Below are 19,153 nucleotides of genomic sequence, written 5' to 3'. Positions count from 1 at the left end.
GTATGTGTAAGGGCCTGCTTAAACTGTCAGTTTGTTCCTGTTACCTAACAGATTTACTTATTGTCTAACTAATCTGCTTTACATATTCTTTTCAGACCTTTCTTAATCTCGAAAGCTGAATTCCAAAGCCAACATATTTTAACACATTCTTCCTGAAGGAAAAAACAAAAATTTGTTTTCTTGCCAAAATACTTCCAAACTCTCAATGATGACTCAGAACCTGGGTTTACACACTGGATCCATTCTTAAAACCATAGCCTGGCAGCTGAGGGTGCAGCTAAGTCATAGTGCCCACCTGGTGACAAGTTTGTTTCCCAATGCCAAAAAAAAAAAAAAAAGAAAAAGAAAACAAAAACACTGTAAGTCTGAGCATCCTGCTTGGCTTCTTGGTCTCAGTGGATTTGTGAAAACTGTTAGGCTTGAAACAAAGTGAGTGAAAGTTGAGTGTTGCCCACTTGCCTTGAACCTCCTCATCAGTGGCCTTGAGCTCTGTGCCTCAAGCCCTGCCTCCCAGCCTTCTCTCAGGCCATACTCCCTCATGAACTAAACTCAGCAACTGATAGCTCATGCCTTTAATCCCAGCACTCAGGAGGCAGAAGCAGGCAGAGCTCTGAGATCGAGGCCAGCCTGATCTACAGAGCAAGTTCCAGGACAGCCAGGATTACACAGAGAAACTCTGTCTCAAAAAAAAAAAAAAAAAAAAAAAAAAAAAAAAAAAAAAAAAAAAAAAACACCAGTGATACAGATCCTTCTACTGGATAAGAAGCACACGGAGAACACAATGCCAGGTCATCAATAATGTAAATACCTTTATGTCAAACATTTGCATTATTGAACCCAATGCAAAATATTACAGATTTTTTAAAGATGACCTGTATGTTGTGTGTATGCACTTTGCATATATGTATGTATGTATGTATGTATGTACACCCATGTGCCTGCAGTGCCAACAGAGGCCAGAAGGAAGGGACATTGGACACGAGCTGCCTTGTAAGCACTGATAATTGAACCCAGGTCCTGTAGAAGAGAAGCCAGTGCTCTTAACCACCGAAACATCTCTCTAGACTCTCTACATATTTGTAAGACAAAGTGAGACTCGAAATAACTTTCACTAGCAGATTACAGCTTTTGGCTCCATCCCTGGACCCACACAAGCCGCCCACTCTCCTCCACAGTTCAGGCTGCCCTATGACCACGGCGACCTTGTTGATGTCCTAACCCTGTTGCATGCGCAGATGCATCAGAACACGTGGTCCCCAGCAGGGGTAGGAGTTGTGGAAGTCTCAGCCTCCCGGTAGAGCCTCCGGGAGGAAGTGGGTCACTGGGGATAGGCCTTTGGGTTTTATAACCCAACTTCCTGTTTGCTCTCGCTTCCTGTCTTCCAAGAGGCGAGGGGTCGCCCTGTGCCTTCCCCTCCATGACAGTCTGGACACCCTCAAACTGTGGGTCCAAATAAGCCCTCCCTCCCTTGAGTTTCTTCTTGTCGATAATTTATGGTCACAGGGAAGAAAAGTAACCAAACCGATTATCCTGTCTCACTAAAATGCATGTTCCATACGGTCATGAAGACGGCTCCCAGCCCCCACCACTCAAGCTCGCCAGCCTGAGCGTCGAGCATCGCATTCCTCTGCCCCCATCCCATCCCTCCTCCCCTCAGTCCCTCCTCCTGTTTCAGGTGCAGGTTGAATCTTGGCCACAGATGGTATCTTAGTAGGTATGCAGGCACACAGCAAGGCTGCACCTCCCAGGCACAGGCCAGGGTACCCTGCTCAGCAGGAGCCCTCCGGGACCATGCCCAGAAGCGCAGCATCCCCGCCTGCAAGTCAAACTCCTGTCCGGCTCAACAGCCCTCACGGACGGTTCTCTGAGCCGCCCACATAAAGCCCTTCTTTGCAAAGTTCGAGTTCTGACTCCTCGGTCTATACTTTAACAGCCACCAACACCAGGGCGCGGGCTCCCTACCCACCTGGTTCTTGCGGTAGTCCTGCTGGGAATGCCGCAGGACGCGGTAGCAGAGGCGCAGCACGTACTTGTAGGGGGCATAGCGCTGGTCGCCCAGATCCTCCAGCCTCAGCATCGAGCCCTCTCCCGCCTTCTCCTTGAAAGGCGCTTTAAGGATCCCAAACACCTAGAAGAAGAAGAAGATCCTTCTGTTTTATGGACATGCGTGTGCACTCTGCAACCTATTTGCATTTTTAACAAATAACAAGGACTTAAAAGCACTGTAGAAATGTGTAAGTGAAATTAGTGCAAAGGCAGAAGGTACTTAACTGGCTGTTAGTCCTGAATAATAAATAAAACACTGTCGAACCAAAAACTCTCTGCTCACGAGAGCACCCAGTCAACAAGTCCACTATATCAATGGCATGATTAATTTTATTTAGAAACCGTATTTTATTAAGATAGGAAATATGAAGGTGTTTGTATCAAGCTACATGGATATATTCACACGAATTAAAATATATTTTCTATATGCTTTTATTATTCTGTTATTTTTCTATAACTTTCCAAAATCAAAATAATATTAAAAAATGTTAACTTTTTACCTGAAACTTACAACAGGTAATGACTTCCAAATGTCACTCTTACCTCCTTTTAGGCAAAAGGAAATAACTCCAAATACATATGCCCCCAATAACAGAGATCCTAAATACACAAAACTTTCTCAGAGGGTTTGTCCACTGTTCACAGAACGCAGATAAGTGGCCATGGGAATGAATGCATCCACACTGAAGTCTTAACAAGGAACCACCCCTGCATCCCCACTCCCTCAGCCCCTCCCCCATTCCCAGGGAGCCAAATTCTTGCCTTCTGGTGAGGAGCCAGCAGGCTTAGTTCTCTGTGAGGAACATGAGATCAAGACAATGAGCCTCGAAATAAGAATTCAAAATGGAAAGGAACTGTCCCGTGGAGTTCATGAACTAAGACACTGTGGTTTTCTTTGAGCCTTTGGTGTTCTCAAAGAGTCTTTTTTGCAACAGGTGGAGACTGCCACAGAGATCTACAACTGGTCAAAATTCAGAGACTAAGGCCCTGGGGGCCCAAGTCTATCAATCCATCTGCACAGGTCTCCAACCTCTAAGTCTTGAAAGTCGTGGAGGAGTAAGAGATGGGAAGACTGTAGGCGCCAGAAGCAGAGGACAGTGTCCTAGGAGAGTGTCCTCGGTGTGCCTCCCACAGCCAGTACTGGGCACAAATGAGAAGGCTAAACGGACTCAGTCCCTTGTATGTACACATGCATGTGTGTGCGTGTACATATAATAATAATTACAATAAGGGGACATCATGAATTTGGAGGACAGAGAAGTTAGGGGGGGAGGGTGGTGCAGATGTGATAAATGCAGTTAGTGTTTATGTGTGAAGTTCTTAAAAATAAAAATTATTTTTGAAAAGAAGAATTTGATGTTCCCTGAACCTTGAATTTTATATTTGTATCATGAGATAAAAAGGTTGGAGACATCAGTTAATATCTCATAATTCACTCAAAGTCCTAAAAGTCCCTGAAATCAAATGCTTTCTAAAAATAATTCACTGATGACTAATGAGGGTGTCCTGTGTACGTGTTTGCCCTATTGGTTGATAAATAAAGCACTGTTGGCCAATAGGGAAGCAAGTTAGGCAGGACTAGGAGAGGAGGAGGATTCTGGGAAATGTAGGAAAGAGAGAGAGTCTCCATGTGATCCCAGGAAGAGAGGACACATAAGGCTGGAGTCCTGGGTAAGATAAGTCCTTATAAAAACATATAGATTGGTAGTTATGGTTGGTAATTAAGACTGAGCTAACAAATAAATCCTAGTCATTGTCCAGCAGCAACGTAGCTGATATAAGACTCTGTGTGTTATTCAGGGGCTCTAAGGCGGTGGCAGAACCCAGGCAGCTGGTGGAAAGATATATCGTTATAGATGGCAGAAAGACTTTGTCCCTGAGACTGAAGGGACCAGCTTCCCTTTTGGCAGCCATAACAGCCGAACACGTGCTTCTATGACCTTGTCCTAGACACTAGAAAGTCAGATGCCTGCCTCGTGACAAGGAAACAATCAGAAGTTAGCTGGTGGTGCTATGCTTTACGACCCTGGGTGTGCTTTACGGACAAGCACACAGCAATGACGCAGAGAGCATAGCAACCACCCTGGGAGGGCCTAAGAGCCATAACAACCAGTTAACCAATCAACACAGGGCAAACCCTCCAAGCCTGGAGGCACACCAATCCTGAGCCTGTGCGTACCCCTAGACATGCCCCTTACGCTGCCCTATAAGATCTGTGCGCAGCGGCTTCAAACTGTCTTTGCTAGCCATCCGCCATGGCGGGTGGATGAAAGACCTGAGCTAACATGGGGTTAGCTCGTTAAATTACAATAAAGCCTCATGCAGTTTGCAGCAAGCTCTCGAATCCGCCTGGTGATTGGGGTGACGGAAGACGTGGCCTGGGACCCTGGATACTTGAGTTTTCCGGGAGTCTAACAAGACCTGAGACTTTATTTCTGAAAAGCACTGTCTTCAGACAGTCTATAGATACTAGCTGACAACGGGTCTTCAGTTTTTCCTTCCCCAGCTCAGCACAGTATGTTAGTTTTTTTGTTGTTGTTGGTTTTTTTTTTTTGGTTTTTTTTTTTTTTTTTTTTTTTGGTTTTTTGAGACAGGGTTTCTCTGTGTAGCTTTGGAGCCTGTACTGGCACTCGCTCTGGAGACCAGGCTGGCCTCCAACTCACAAAGATCCACCTGACTCTGCCTCCCAAGTGCTGGGATTAAAGGCGTGCGCCACCATCACCCAGCAGTTAATGTTAATTATAAACTAATGTCATTTTTGTGTTTTCAATTATCCATATGTGGTTGATACAGAAGCTAATTGTTTTAAGTAGCAAATAAAACAATAAAAAGATGTGACTACAGGGATGTCCATGCAGGTCACTGGAAAGCAGGTTAATTTACTAGTGTGTCATGCACTTCAGAGATCTGGACTGGACTGCTGTCTTCCTAGAGCAGATGGAAGCAGGTAGAACAGTTCCAAAGTCACCTGGGAATTTGTTTCTTAAGATGCTCTGACCACACCGGTATTTTGGAGATGTGTGGTGGGAACCTCTAAGCTAGCCTCAAATGGTCCCTAACTTCTGCCGTCCATGTCCCTGTGGGATTCTCTCTCTGCTTCTAACCAGTCACACAGAACTGATGGATATGGGATCTATGGTGATGTTTTAAAGACTATGTATAAGCATTACGGCTCTGATGGAAAGGTATTCTGGCACTCTGGAGCCAAGGAAAACTGAGTGTTACAGTCTCACCGAAACCTCATTCACGAGATTTATTGGGAGGGAAGAATCCAGGAGAGTGGCCGCCTGTGTCAGAGTGGAAGAGGACAGTCGGGCAGCCCAAACAGCCACATGCTGAACAGGCACAGGATTTATACAGGGCTTCTTAGGGGTGGAGTTTTCCAGGAAGAAGACTTTCAGGGTGAGGATTGGTCAGATTTCAGTCCCTGAGCTCAAATTGCCTAGATCTCATGCTCAGGGATTGGTTGGTTTTCTGCTCGGGTTCAGGGTCATATTTGGCTCTGGTTTCAGGGCCAAAGTGTGTTTCTTTCACTGGTCCTTTTAGCCTTTTGGCTCTAATTTTAGGGCCAGGGTGTATTTCTTTCACTGGTTCTGATTCCAGGGACAAAGTGTGTTTCTTGGGCACTGGTTTCAGGGTCAGGGTACATTTTTTTTTTTTTTTTTTTTTTTTTTTTTTTTTGGCTCTGGTTGCAGGACCAAAGTGTGTTTCTTTGGCTCTGCTCAGAGTGTGTGTCTTTGGCTGGCCCTTTTTTCCTACACTATGGCTATGTCTAGGTGCCCTCTCTCTTCTCTGGAATCCCTTGCTTTTAAGGGAAATGTCTTGGTGTGAGGCTGAAGCTCATCACAGAGAGGAAAGCATAGCAGGAGCTCTCAGCAGCTGCTGTCACTGTCCTCAGCCAAGCACAGAGAGCACCCAATGCATGCTCAGATCTTTCTCCATTCTCTGCTGTCTGGGATCTCCACCCAGAGGGTGGGCTGGCCTACAGTTAATGAGTCTGCCTAAATCAACTAGCATAGTCAGGGTAATTCCTTATAGGCTCATCAGCCCGTCTCTCGGTGATTCTCAAGCCATCAAACTTCAGCTAACACAACCATCACTGGAAGCTAACACAACCATCACTGGAAGCTAACACAACCATCATCACAGGAAGCTAACACAACCACTGTCACAGAAAGCTAACACAACCATCACCAGAGGAAATGCTGTATCCTGAGGCAGACTTGCACCAAACTCTATGTGCCATCTACTTAAGTGGACCTCCTCTCATTCTGTCTTGAGATGATGGTAGCCCTACATAACACACTGACAGTCCCTCTGAGGATGCCCCTCAGACACTGCTCTTACATTTAAAGCTCATAGAAACTGAAATAAGTGTCTAGGTGTCATTTGTTATGCAGCAAGGCATAACTGATACTGTAACTCAAAACAAAAAATAGGCAAATTTGGTTCTCGAAGCAACTCACCTGTGCCAGGATGTTTTGTTCCCTCATTAGTTTCTGCCGTTCCCGGTTTGGCTTGGTGATGACCACATCCAGAACATCCTGTCCGTTGTTAGTCACGTCAGCCACAAAGAAGATGAGGTCTTCCAACAACTTAGTCACAAACCTATCACAGAGAAAAGATGAGACAGTTCTGAACTATCGGAAATTAAGTCTGAGAACTGAAACACTAAGAAAGTTAAACTACTTTTAAGAAAACATAATCAACAAAATGTAATATCTAATGTAATTGCTACTTAATTTTGACATTTCCTATCCAGTTCCCCCTGCCCTCCACTCTGATTCCAATTCTAATCAAATATTGCAAATGGTTATTAAATAAAAATCCTATGAGTCTCAAGAACAAATGGGCACGGAAGACGGCACAACTGTGATTTAATGTCCCCCAAATATTATTGTCAAAGCAAAGCTCTGACGCCAGGTAATGTCAGCGGGCTAAAGTGAGACGGAATCTCACTGATGGCTGCTCAGAGAACATTTAGCTTCAACACATTTTCTCTTGTTGACTCCACAACTGGAATTAGGTGTTTAGACACAAACAACAAAAGGTCCAGTTGTGTCGTGACTCTGGATTACTCTTTAAAATGGTAACTGTTGATGGGGCGAGTAGAACGTTAATTTTTCTTACTTTTCATTTTATCATATAAAATGAAACATATAAAATGGGTGTTTAGCCCAAGGAGGCCAGAAGAGGGCATCAGATCCCCTGGAGCATTCCCTGGAGCTGGAGTTACAAATGGTTATGAGATGCCATGTGGGTGCTGGGAACTGAACCTCTGTCCTTTGGGAGAACAGCAAATGCTTTTAACCACTGAACCATCTCTCCAGCCCAAGAATATTAAGTCTTGATGGAGTGTCACATTGCATTATTCCTAATATACAGATGATGTGGGACAATGCTCTTGTACAATGTAAAGATTTGTCACTCATATTTAATAAAACACTGATCGGCAAGTAGCCAGGCAGGAAGTATAGGTGAGGCTACCAGACTAGGAGAATTCTGGGAAGAGGAAAAGCAGAGAAACAGTCACCAGCCAGACCCAGAGAAAACAAGATGAGAATGACTTACTGAGAAAAGGTACCAAATCACCATGTGGCTAAACATAGATAAGAATTATGGGTGAGGGCTGGAGAGATGGCTCAGAGGTTAAGAGCTAGTGGCTGCTCTTCCAGAGGTCCTGAGTTCAATTCCCAGCACCCACATGGTGGGCTCGTTGATGGGGAATGTACTACTGTGTATGTTTATCTTATTGATTGTTAAATAAAATACTGTTTGGCCAATGAGACAGCAAGTTAGACGGAACTAGGAGTCAAAGAGGATTCTGGGAAATGTAGTAGAGAAGTGGTGATCCAGGCAGGAAGTGACATAGCAAGGAGACTCATATTTAAAGAAGGAGAAACAGGAAGAGCCCTCTTTTCCCCTCCGCTCCTGCTCCAGTGGCAGGATGTGATCCACCGGCAAGGAGGGACGCCTATAAAAGGCGTCCGATAAGATAGTCTTATAAAATATATAGGTTTATGATAGTTAAGACTAAGCTAACAGATGAAGAATCCTAGTCATTGGCCAAGCAGCTTTGAACCTAATACAAGTTTCTGTGTATTCATTTGGAACTAACTCGGGCAGGCGGCTGGCGTAAAGCTCACAAGTGGCGGTGGGGCTCAGGCGGCTTTTGGTGGAAAGATTTATCGTAACAGCTCGTGACCCTCTATAATGAGATCTGGTGCCCTCTTCTGTCCTGCAGGTGTGAATGTAGGCAGAGCACTGTATACATAATAAATAAATAAAATCTAAAAAAAAAAATATTCTGACATCTTGGAAATTTGTCATCTTTAAAAAAAAATAATTATGGGTGAGTTTAAGACAAAAGAGCTAGCTGGTAATAAGCCTGAGAAGTAGGCCAAACAGTTTATAATTAATATTGGCCTCTTTGTGTTTATTTGGGACAGAACGGCTGGCTGCAGGACCAGGCAGCACGGAAACTTCTGTCTACATACAGAGGTGCCTCTGGTTATGATGAGGTTGGTAGCAAGACACCAAGCTTCCTCTTTACTTGTTTACTCATGTGCCAAGAAAAAAAAAAAAAAAGCAAACAACAACAAAACCACCTGCTGGTTGTTGTCAGCTAAACTCAAACTTCAATTCTCTGTTAATGGTTATCACCCTGTAACACATGCCATCTTGCTAACTTTTATCTAATAATTGATTTTCTCTGTGACTTACTTTAAAGCAATTCCTCCAAATTCAAACATGCTACTCTGGAGGGAGGAGAGAGGCTCATGAGACTGAGGAAGAAAAACAAAACCTGGGAGGCTGAGGCCTGCAGGGCTAAGACTGCTGCCCCGGGTTCTAGGACAGACCGTGGGGGAGGCTGGGGAGAGAGGCTCTGGGGCCCATGGGCTGCCAGGCGTCACCGTCCCTGCTGGGGCAGCTGTCAGGGGTGCAGCCGCCTCTTGAGTCATCCGCGATCCTGTAAGTCACCCCTCACCCATGTTCCTGTTATTAGCGCTCCAGGTGAGACGCGTTTTGGTCTGACATAGGTTCCCTATCTGAGGTGCGTTTCCTCACACGCCCCTAAGAAAAGCCAGGCAACAGACTTCCTGTCGGGTTTAGCGAAGTTAGGTAAGACATACATTCCGTATTTAAAGGGAAATATAAAAGGCCGGCCCAACTCAGCCAAGCGTAAGGATGACGCAGCCCTGCTGGAAGGATGGGCCCAGCTGCAGTTGCGGAAGGCACTGATGGAGAAGGTCCCCCTTGCAGAAAGCCTCCAACGTCCCTGCGCGGGCTGCAGCCAGGCGGTGCACAAGGGACAGGAGACACTGATGGAGCTGCTGTCCCAGCTGCGATCACCACGACTCACGCACCCTCCACACCGACCCCTCGCTGCGGGCTGGCCGAGAGGAGGCAGCTGGAGGCCACGCCAGCAGACAGAAAACGAATGAGCACAGAGAGAAAAAGCCATAATGTTCCAGCGGAGGTAAGCCCGCGTAATTAAATTCCAAAACACTCAGAAAACCAATATTAGGAAAGACAGCCAACATCGGGGCTAAAAATCAGAAGGCTGATATTCATCGCCAATAAGATCCAAGCAATGAAGCCATTCCTAAATGACATTTAAATGAGTGTGTTGTCAGTCCTCAACAGATAAAGAACTTACTACTATATATATATAAATATATATATATATATATCTTACCACTTATATATATATGGATATGTATATATACATACGTATATATAATTTTAAATAGTAGATATGAATGAAGACTAAATGGGTAGGCAAAGAACCAGCAGAAATCTGAGCATTAAAAAGTGTATATAAAATCATCTAATAAAAGTCCAGGTTATAAGAAAATTAGCAATTATAAGACAGTATCCAAAGGATACAGACAATAGCGTACAGAGATTTTTAAAAGCAGATTACAAAAGAGAAGTTAAAGAGTTCGAGGGCATTGTTGGCTACATAGAGAGTTCAAGGACACGCTGGGTTATATATGAGACCTGGCCTCCAAAGAGAAAGGAAGGGAGGACTGGGGAGAGGAGATGAGAGAGAGAAGGAAGAAGGGCAGAGGAAAGGAAGGAGTAAAAGAGGAAGACAAGGAGGGAGAGGAGGAGAGGTAGAAGAAGGGGGTAAAGAAGGCAGGAACGGGGAGGGGCACCATAATTCATATGACGAGTTTTAAGAGCCCTTGAGCTCTGTTTGTTGCCTGAAGGCATGGCGGTCTTCTTAAGGTGCTGGGTTTGGCAGCAAGTGTCGCATGGCGTGGGGCTGGCTGAATAAACACTCTGCCATTGAGCCTTGTCCCCAGCCCCTAGCTGCATTTAGACAAGAGCCCAATGACCTTGGCTTTTGCAGCTACTTGGAGCACAGTCTGTGTGGCCAGCACCTGGCACATAACAAGAGCTCAGTCTCACGGAATTAGCTACATGTGTGTACAGCTGTGACAACGGACACTCTGTGGACAAACCAGGTCCTTCAGAAGTGCAGCCTGTGTGGTACAGAGACTGTAAGACTTGCACACAGTGCCTTCCCAGGCTCCAGGTAGCAGCTGACACCTCATGGCCCTCCCTCGTCATGAGTGGGGCACACACTTCTAATGCTCTGCTTACTTGGTGCAGTCATGTAGAATACAAACAGAAAATTCAAATGAAAACATCGAAAGCTGAGGATGCTGAGCCTGGCAGGAGTTGCATCCAGAGTCCCTTCCTGGGTCAACTAAAGGAGAGCACGGTGTGTGTGTGGGGGGGGGGGAATCCAACATCACAGGCATTCAGAGGCAGGTCTGCAATGTTCTCAAACCCTCCCTTTGACCTTGGTTTTGAATAAAAAGAATAGCTAATAATAACTTCACTCTCCATGGGGGAGAGGGAAGGGTGTCAAGGCTGCCAGTCATTCTCAGAAAGAATTTTCTATTAAATTCTAAAGCTGAGAGACTAAGAGCCCCTTCACCACTCTGCAGCACGGACTGCATCAGGATGAAGGGTGGATCAGCAAATGTAACTTCCCAGTTCTCAGGCATAGTCTCCTTGCTGTTATTCTCCACTAAAGCAGTGAAGAGAGAAAGAGGCAGGGGATATAAAAAATAAAAATAGGGTCAAGGGTCATCCTAATCCACTGTCCTCCTAAGACATATCCAGAGGGGCTGAGTCCCCCCCAACAAGCACTGGGGGAGAAGGCCCTGGAGAGAGAAGCACCCAGAGAGGCCCAGCACTCAATAGATACTTGGAGTTTACCAAAGGAGACCTCGTAGAGAAGTGTGTAACTTTCTGTGAATGCAGGAGACAGACAGACAGAAACGGATTCATCAAGAGGAGGCAAAAGAGGGAAACACCCCATCTGCACACTGGAATCCATTTCTGTTGTGAGCTGGCCCTGGTCTCTAATCACATGAGGCCATACGAGTGGCCGGTTTCTGCTTCTGGCCTTGGTTTGTTGGCCACCACAGGGCAGATGTCTAAAGGCAGTTGTCAAATGCAGGCTCCCCACAGGAAAAGCAGTAGTAAGGACAGAGAGGAGGCTGAGAACCGTTTGACTGTCAGCACACTGACAATGTTTGACTTTATTGTATGGGCTGTGTGTAAAGGTCTCCAGAATGTATACATTTAGTGACAGAACACTCTCAGAGTGTAATGGTGGGTTTATCCATCCTGTTTCCTTCTTACTCAATCCAAAACTTGTCAGAGTCATGTACACCATCACACATGGTCTAGTTCATTCCTGACCCTGGCTATGTGCTATCCCATTGTGTGAGCACAGAACAATCATATCATCCTTCAACTACAGCAAACATGACGGCTTTCAGTTGGGGGTGCGTAGACAAGGCTGGACATTTCTGCCCTTCTGTTCTGGGGATTCTATTGAACAGATAGATGTTCCAGAACGCCCAGCTGGGGAATGGACACCAGTGAGCCACAGTGCTCCCTTCTCTGACTTTGCCTGCTGTGGAATATTATTTTAAGATGTGTTACATTTGTCTATGCTGTGGGACATTTGTTCAATTACACAAAGATGGACTGCATTCTTTTATTTTGCATTTGTTTAACTCTGTGAAGCTGTGTTACTTTGCCTGTCTAAAACATCTGATTGGTCTAATAAAGAGCTGAACGGCCAATAGCTAGGCAGGAGAAAGGATAGGCAGGGCTGTCAGGCAGAGAGAATAAATAGGAGGAGAAATCTGGGAGGGCAGATTGAGAAACAAGAAATGGAGGAGAGAAGAACTTGAGGAGCCGGCCACACATGGAGTAAGAAGTAAAGGAAGATACACAAAAATGGGGAAAGGACAAAGCCCAGAGGCAAAAGGTGAATGGGTTAATTTAAGGTAGTTTAACAAAAACTGGCTAGAAAAAAGCCAAGCCAAGGCCAGCCATTCATAAGTAAGAATAAAACGCCATGTACTGCTTATCTGGGAGCTGGGTGTCAGCCCCCCCAAAAGAGCAAAGAATTAAGAGTTAGAAACAAAACAACAACTACATTTGCCATGCATTTCTGTCTGGGCCGTTTGGTGGGGGGCTTGCCATTTCGATGGCTGCAGGTGACAGCTGGAATGCACGTGGCAAATGGCTCCTTATTGATCAAAGTCTGCAGCAGGTCATGAAGAGGGAAGAGGGCAGACGTCTTTGCTCTGAGGTCCTGGGAGCACCCAACTGTCGATCACATGACTGGATCCCCCACTTATGATTCATGTAATTTTACCAGGTGGAGTTTAACCCCCATTGCTTTAGGCAGGATGGGAATAGCTACTGAAGGGCTGTGTGAAGGCTTAGGGCACGAGGTGGAGACAATGATCTCTATTACAAATGGCCATTTCTCGCATATTTATAAATAAATGAATAACCAATCGATGGTCCAGTTTCTCTGAGTGACACAAGCAGAGAATACACTTTCAAAAAAATTACATGGTAATTACATGCAAAATATGTCATGAATCCAGGAAATATAAAATTCTCCATCTAAACACCAAATCAAGTATGGTCCTGTGAGTCTTTAAAAAGCTTTCAAAAATAGAGCAGAGAGAAACTAAAATCATCTATTTTTGAGCCAAGATAAAATGGGAAAAGTAAGTATTCCATCTGACATTTTTAGTTTATTTTTATTTTTTATTTTTATTTAGGTGTGTGTATCTGTGCGTGTGCATGTGTGTGCAGTGCCTCTGGAGGCCAGAGGAGGGCGCCATGTCCCTTCAACCTACAGTTACAGAACCTGTGAGCCTGCACCCCCACACCCAGGCCAACGGTTGACTCTCAATGATTCAACGTCACATTTGGTTCCACTCACCTCCTCTCATTCTGAGTGATGCTGCCATTCTCCAGTTTTTTGACCGTGGTTGCCAGCACTTTGTTGGCATCATTGGCAAAGTCTAAGTCTCGGACCTCGGACAGTGGGACGCACACAATGGCAAAGGCTTCTTTGTCCTCCTTAGTCTGGCAGGTTCCAATCTGCAATATGTGTTTCCATTAAACAGCAACAGTCTCTAGAGACCGTAGTCCTCAGAGTAAGATCCACTGGGGTGGGTGTGGACAAGACAGAGAAACTCCAGAAAACACCATCCACAATGAAGGACTTTGGGGACACGATGGCTTTCCGTGCCCAATTCCTGCCCTGCTCTTTTTTTTAAGGTTTTTTCAAGACAGGGTTTCTCTGTGGCTATGTAATTTTAGCAGGCTGACCCGGAACTAGATATTGTAGACCAGGCTGGTCTCAAACTCACAGAGATCCGCCTGCCTCTGCCTCCTGAGTGCTGGGATTAAAGGTGTGCGCCACCACCGCCCGGCTTTCCTGCCCTGTTCTTGAAGAGCCCCCAAAGAGGGTTTCTTTCACACGATGTCCCTCAGTCCCAGATACTTCCAAGCAGAGAAGGTGCCCCTGGAATCCTCCTGCACCTTTTTGATGTCTGCAAACCCACCCTCCTCCAACAGCCCTGCTGCAGCCACCCAAGTCAGAGACCTAACCAACTGGCAGATGTTCACCCCCACGAAATCAGCTGCAACCAGTTCTAGCACCCTGCAAGACGGACTGTCAGTCACTCTCAGTCCTGTGTGCACAGCAGGTGAACCAGTCGGGGCACACTTACTTTCAGCATGACGGGCCTCTCTTCCTCCGTGTCGATGGGGATGCTGGTGCTCGTTACCCAAGTATTGGTGCACAAATGCCTTAGCCGCACATAGGAGTTCCTAAAAGCAAATGATATAAAAAGGCATGGAGGGCTTATGTGGTGATATATTGCTTGTGCATTTATTGGGCTAGCTCTCCTCTTAATTACTAACCTGTAACGATTAATCTATGCATTTCTATAAGGTCTTATCTTACCAGAGAAGGCCCAGACCTGTTACTCCTTTGGCGGCTACGATGTGGTGTCTCCCTGGTGGCTCCTCTCTGCCTTCCTCTTCCCCAGAATTCTCCTTGTCTGGTAGCCCTGCTTATATTTCCTCCCTGACCAATCAGTGTTTTATTCATCAACCAGTAAGAAAAACATATATACAGAAGGACATTCCCCCCATCAGGCTGGCAAGAGAGCTCAGAGGCCAAAGGGGCTTGCTACGCAACTATGAGGACATGAGTTCAATCCCAGAACCCACTGAAGATGGAAGGCAAGAACCCACTCTACAAAGCTGACCTCTGACCTACACACACAGACAATAATATGTTTAATTAGCACCCTTTGCATATTGACATATTCAGCAGATCCATGTGTGGTGTGAACAGTAAATGTCATAGACTAGTAACCGTCTCAGGATCTTGTCTGGAATATGAAAATTCTTAGATTTAGACTTCTCTGGAGCCCACGGCCATCACTTCCTGGGCCATCAGTGTCACCAGGAACCTTGTCAAAATGCAAATTCTAAGACCTCACTGGTGCACTGGGGGTGCGGTCAGCAGTAACTAGTTTATTCTGTCCCCAGACAGCTACCAACCTAAATGTACTGACAACCCCTAAATCACGGGGCTGCTGTACCCATTGAGGGCAAACCCAGAGCAGTTAAATAGATAAGTGGTTCAGAGCAGCCCGACAGGCACATCCCCAATATGAGGCTGAGCAGGCAGCTGCTCAGGTTCTAACTCAGACTTCACACCATGTTCTCTTAGTGACACTTCTCAGATTTCTGGGTTTTGTTCTGGTCTTGCTATTTAATTCGGAAGCACCGACTCTGGGCTCTAAGTAAGAAGATTAAAACAATTGCCAGGGTGACAGGGAAAGGAGTGGAGTTGGGGAGGCGAATACGAACAAAGTCTGGTGACATGTACAGGAAGACGCCATCATGAAGCCATCACTGTGTATGCTAACTTAAATTTCAAAACTTTAAATTCTGTGTACATAGTTAAATGCAGTGTCCATAGAGGCCAGAAGGGGGCATCGGATCCCCTGGAGCTGGAGTTACAGGAGGTTGTGAGCCACCCTATGTGGGTACTGGAAAGTGAACTCAGGGCCTCTAAAAGAGCAGTATGAACTCTTAACCGCTGAACCATCTCTCCAGCCTAAAAACAAAATAAAATAAAAAGGAAAGAAAGAAACTATTTGTTGTGTGAAGAATCAAGGTGTCTACCAAACACACACACACAAGCTTGTGTGCTGACTGGAAGGTTGGCAGGTGATTTCAACCAGGAGTTCACAGGACTCACACCCTGTGTCCTCCAAGAGCAACAGTCACACATTTGACCATGTTTTGAGTCACGAGTAACAAAAATTATCTGTGTAGACGCCATGGCAGAATGCTGGAGAGGGCGCCTAGAGCTCGGTTCCACTCAGACGGCCCCTTCTCCACACCTCATCTCTTAATCCAATTATTTCTTCAACAAGAGTGCATGGTGCCATTAAAATAAAAAGGCTTTTCACTTAGTGTTCAGCCTAAAGCTAAGACATAAATATGTCATACAACCCAAAGTAAACATTTTAGAGTCAAAGAGAACACACGACGCTAAACGCCTCAGGGAAACTCATCGTCAAGGTTCTTGCTCTGCTGTGGAATATTATCTTAAGCCGTGTTGCTTTTGTTTATGCTGTAGAGCATTCGTTTAACGGTGTAAAGGCGTGTGGCTTCTGTTTATTCTGCATTTGTTTAAGTCGGAAGCCATGATTTTTTGCCTGTCTAAAACGCCTGATGGTCTAATAAAGAGCTGAACAGTGAGGCAGTAGAAGGACAGGAGTGGCTTTCAGGAAGAGCATACAAAAAGAAGGAGCAAACTAGAAGGAGAGAAGGACGTCAGGGGACAGCCACTCAGCCACACGGTCAGCCAAGGAGTAAGACGGTAAGATAAACAGAAGAAGGGAAGATAAAAGCCCAGAGGGAAAAGGGTAGGTGGGATAATTTAAGAAAAGCTGGCAAGAAACAAGCCAAAGTAAGGCTGGGCAGTTATAAGAAAAATATCTCTGTGTGATTTTCTGGGGGAGCTGGGTAGCAAGTCCCCCACCACAAGAGCCCAAAAAGCAAAGAGTAAAAAACCAACAACATTGCTCATTCGTAAAGGTAGATAAAATACACACTGAGTTTCAATATCTAGAATGGCCAGCACCTAACCCTTGTCCAAATAACCAGAAACGCCTCTGTTTTAGCACCCAGCATCCTCTGCACTGACCTAAGCAGGAGACATCTACAGCTGCTGTCTCCACTGCTGTCCTACGCTCTGGAAAAATGGGGCCACAGGACACTATGTGGTGGCCAGCTCCTCCATTCAACCCTTACATGTTTCAACACAGGTGAGTTTCCCTTCTTCAAAATGCTCGTGTGGTGGTTTAAACATTGCATGGCTTCCATGGGCTCATATGTTTGAATGCTTGGTTCCCAGATGGTGGCCTTGTTAGAGGAGGTGTGTCACCGGGGTCAGCTTGAGGCTCCAAAAGTCTTGCCCCATTATAGTTGGGTCTCTCTCCTTCCCATCTCTCTGCCTAGTAGTTATTGCTCAACATGTAGCTCTCGGCTATTGCTACTGCACACGCCTGCCTGTGGCCATGTTCCCCACCTCCTGGTCATGAACTCTAATGCTCTGGAACCATGAATCTCCAAGTTAAATGCTTTCTTCTACAGGTTGCCTTGGTCTCGGTGTCCCTTCACAGCAATAGAAAAGCAACTATTTTATTTTTTAAGCATTTCAGTGTAGGCGTTTAATGAGCTCTTTTAGAATGAGACCCAAGTCTAGACATGACATTCATTTATATTCCATATGTGCCTTAGCCATCGAGGCCAAACGTAATTTTATACAGTATTTTAAGTACACCTGCATTTTAGCTACAACCCATCACACAAAGTCAGGTGCAGGATTTTCCACTTGTGCCGTCATATCACTTCTCAAAAGCTGTCACTTCTTGGGTCATTTCAGATTAGATTTTCAGATCAGGGATGCTTTCAGCATGGATGAACCCCTTGAGTCAACCATCAACACTACTGGGCTGCAAACTGAAGAGAAGACCCAGAGTAATAACATGATCTGCAAGGATTTAGGAACTAAATAACCCTGGGACCATGTCACAGATGTGTGCTGGCAGTCAGGTGTGACATGGTCTGGTTGTCTACAGTGCAAGGCTGCTGCTGAGGAATGGTAGTTCAGGGCAGACTTTACAAACCATACTCCAGGGTCAAACTGCACTTCATGAGCACAGACAGTTAGGTCAGTTAGCTTGTCCCAAACTCTGCTGTCTGTCACCTGGGAAGTTCTAACAAACCCAAAGCCTAGGTTATAACACACATCAGTTAAATCAGTGCCTAGAGTGAGAGGTAGGCATCAGGACTGGTCACAGATTGCTAAGTGTCCATTGGGCGGGAAAGATTGGGAGCCCTGCTCAAGGCCCTTGATCCAAACAGTGCAGTCCGTGGCTTGCTGGAAAATCTCTCTCTCTCCCAGCCCCGCCATGGACCAAGGACTCACCATCTGTGTCTCTATCAGATCCCCAAGGCTGACTTGGGGCTCACCAGGCTAAAGCACCACTGTGGAACTCTGACCTCTGAGCATAAAGGCCATTGCCATCTTACTCAGGACAGGTGTGACTGTCCCCCAGGATTGGGCCTGTTGATGTTCCCTCGTGGGGGAGGGTAGGAAGGGTAGAAGGGTAGTAAATACACTTCTTCCTGCGTTTCCCAACTATGTATAGTCTCATCAAGTTCTAGAATGCACGGTAGGGAAACGTCAGCTAAAGAGGGGGTGCCATCTGTACGGCATCCGGACATTGTCATCCATGCTGGAGTCAAGCCTTTCAGTGACACAGCTGTTTGGGATCACCCACATTCCCGTAAGAACCCCTCACTAAGCTCCAGTAAGTAAACCCAACAGACTCACTGGTTCACTCACTGGACTTGAATGGAATCTTTCCTTTGATCTACTGTGGTGCCCTGTGTTTGGAAACATTTGTACACATCCCTCCAGGAAAAGATCACACGGTAAGAATTTAAAGTTTGGGGAAATGCTGCATTTCATATTGGAGCCCCCTGGATAATGCTTTTAAAAGATGGGGTGTCCATATCTCACTGAAAGACTGACTTCTTCACTCTCAGAAGGGCCAGGACCCATTGCTCAGATCTTTCTCAGCCAGTCTGAGAAGACTTGCTCTAACTCAGCCTCTGACCTCTGACCCATGAGAGTTACCCAGGGTGAACCCAGATAATGGCCTTGAAGAACTCATGGGGCTTGGCACATAGAAAGCACTGGAGGATTTTATATGAGGATGTAAAAGTGGCTAGCGTTAAAGGTTTATTGTTAGCTATAAACCGTGAACAGCAGCTGAATGCTTCAACACAAAACCCTTCACAACGGGGCAAAGAACCTCAGCCCTTCTGAACAGCAGCAGCTAACACCCCTGTGCAATGTGAGACATAGCAACCTTGTGGTGGGTGCATGCACCTGACGGTGAGTTCTTCTCACCACTTCCTCAGGCAAATTCTCCTACACTGAGTTCAAGAAAGATACCCATTTTTGCTTAGACCTAAAATGAGTTAAGTCAGAGTAATAATCAGGGTCCCATAGGTTGTGGTTAGAAAGAAAATGGCCCCCACACAGAGTGGCACTATTAGGAGGTGTGGCTTATTGGAGTAGGTGTGGCCTTTTTGGAGTGGGTGTGGCCTTGTTGGAGGAAGTGTGTCAATGTGGAGGCGGGCTTTGATGTCTTATATGCTCAAG

General features: G+C 45.7%; 1 protein-coding gene across 4 annotated transcripts in view; it reads right to left on the bottom strand.

The window, feature by feature from the left end:
• The window catches only part of Itpr2 (inositol 1,4,5-trisphosphate receptor type 2), a 414,122-nt gene that overhangs the window by 296,571 nt on the left and 98,398 nt on the right, over positions 1-19,153 (bottom strand). For all 4 annotated transcript variants that reach the window (XM_027430112.2, XM_035448791.1, XM_035448792.1 and 1 more), the window contains 4 exons: positions 14,121-14,220; positions 13,325-13,485; positions 6,513-6,654; positions 1,967-2,128 (listed from right to left, as the gene is read on the bottom strand). In XM_027430112.2, the coding sequence (XP_027285913.1) occupies positions 1,967-2,128; positions 6,513-6,654; positions 13,325-13,485; positions 14,121-14,220 (565 nt within the window). The remainder of the gene's footprint in view (positions 1-1,966; positions 2,129-6,512; positions 6,655-13,324; positions 13,486-14,120; positions 14,221-19,153) is intronic.

Source organism: Cricetulus griseus, chromosome 8, assembly GCF_003668045.3.
Source record: "Cricetulus griseus strain 17A/GY chromosome 8, alternate assembly CriGri-PICRH-1.0, whole genome shotgun sequence".
In the NCBI taxonomy this organism is placed as follows: Eukaryota; Metazoa; Chordata; class Mammalia; order Rodentia; family Cricetidae; genus Cricetulus; species Cricetulus griseus.
Note: the sequence above shows the minus strand (reverse complement) of the source record. Positions and strands in the feature narration are given on the sequence as shown.